The sequence below is a fragment of the Austrofundulus limnaeus genome, unplaced genomic scaffold (assembly GCF_001266775.1).
Source record: "Austrofundulus limnaeus strain Quisiro unplaced genomic scaffold, Austrofundulus_limnaeus-1.0 Scaffold1716, whole genome shotgun sequence".
In the NCBI taxonomy this organism is placed as follows: domain Eukaryota; kingdom Metazoa; phylum Chordata; class Actinopteri; order Cyprinodontiformes; family Rivulidae; genus Austrofundulus; species Austrofundulus limnaeus.
The window spans coordinates 54,840-55,282 of NW_013954118.1; the positions used below are offsets into that span (position 1 = coordinate 54,840).

Sequence of the window (443 nt, forward strand, 5' to 3'; positions counted from 1 at the left end):
TATATATATATATATATATATAATATATATATATTGTTTTCCACTGCAGCACAGGGACAAGGCTTTGCTTCTGTTGCTGTTCTGATCTGCCTGGGTGACAGCTTTTCTGTACATCATATTGTTTCCATCATGTTGTTGCTTATCTTTGTTTTCTTCTGCAGGCATCGTGGACCTCCAGCACCCTGGGATTCTGGTTCACAGAGCTGCATGAGCGTAACCAGCAGTTCCAGGCTTGGATCTCTAAAGGCCGCCCCAGGTGCTTCTGGATGCCGGGCTTCTTTAACCCGCAGGGCTTCCTGACAGCCATGAAACAGGTACTCACAGAATCCCACTGCCCACTTGTTTGTTTGCCCACCGCCAGGGAGTGTGTGTGTGTGTGTGTGTGTACGGGTTTTTCCTACAACGTGGGGTATTTTTTACAAAAAAAAGCAGCCAGGTGGGGA

General features: G+C 47.0%; 1 protein-coding gene across 1 annotated transcript; it reads left to right on the forward strand.

Moving 5' to 3' along the window:
* Positions 1–33: 33 nt before the first annotated feature.
* On the forward strand, positions 34–315 carry LOC106536175 (dynein heavy chain 5, axonemal; the record flags this gene model as incomplete). Its single annotated transcript, XM_014033381.1, is given in 1 exon segment — positions 34–315. A coding segment is annotated over 1 exon segment (49 nt), but the record flags the coding sequence as incomplete, so codon positions are not given.
* Between the last annotated feature and the right edge of the window lie 128 nt (positions 316–443).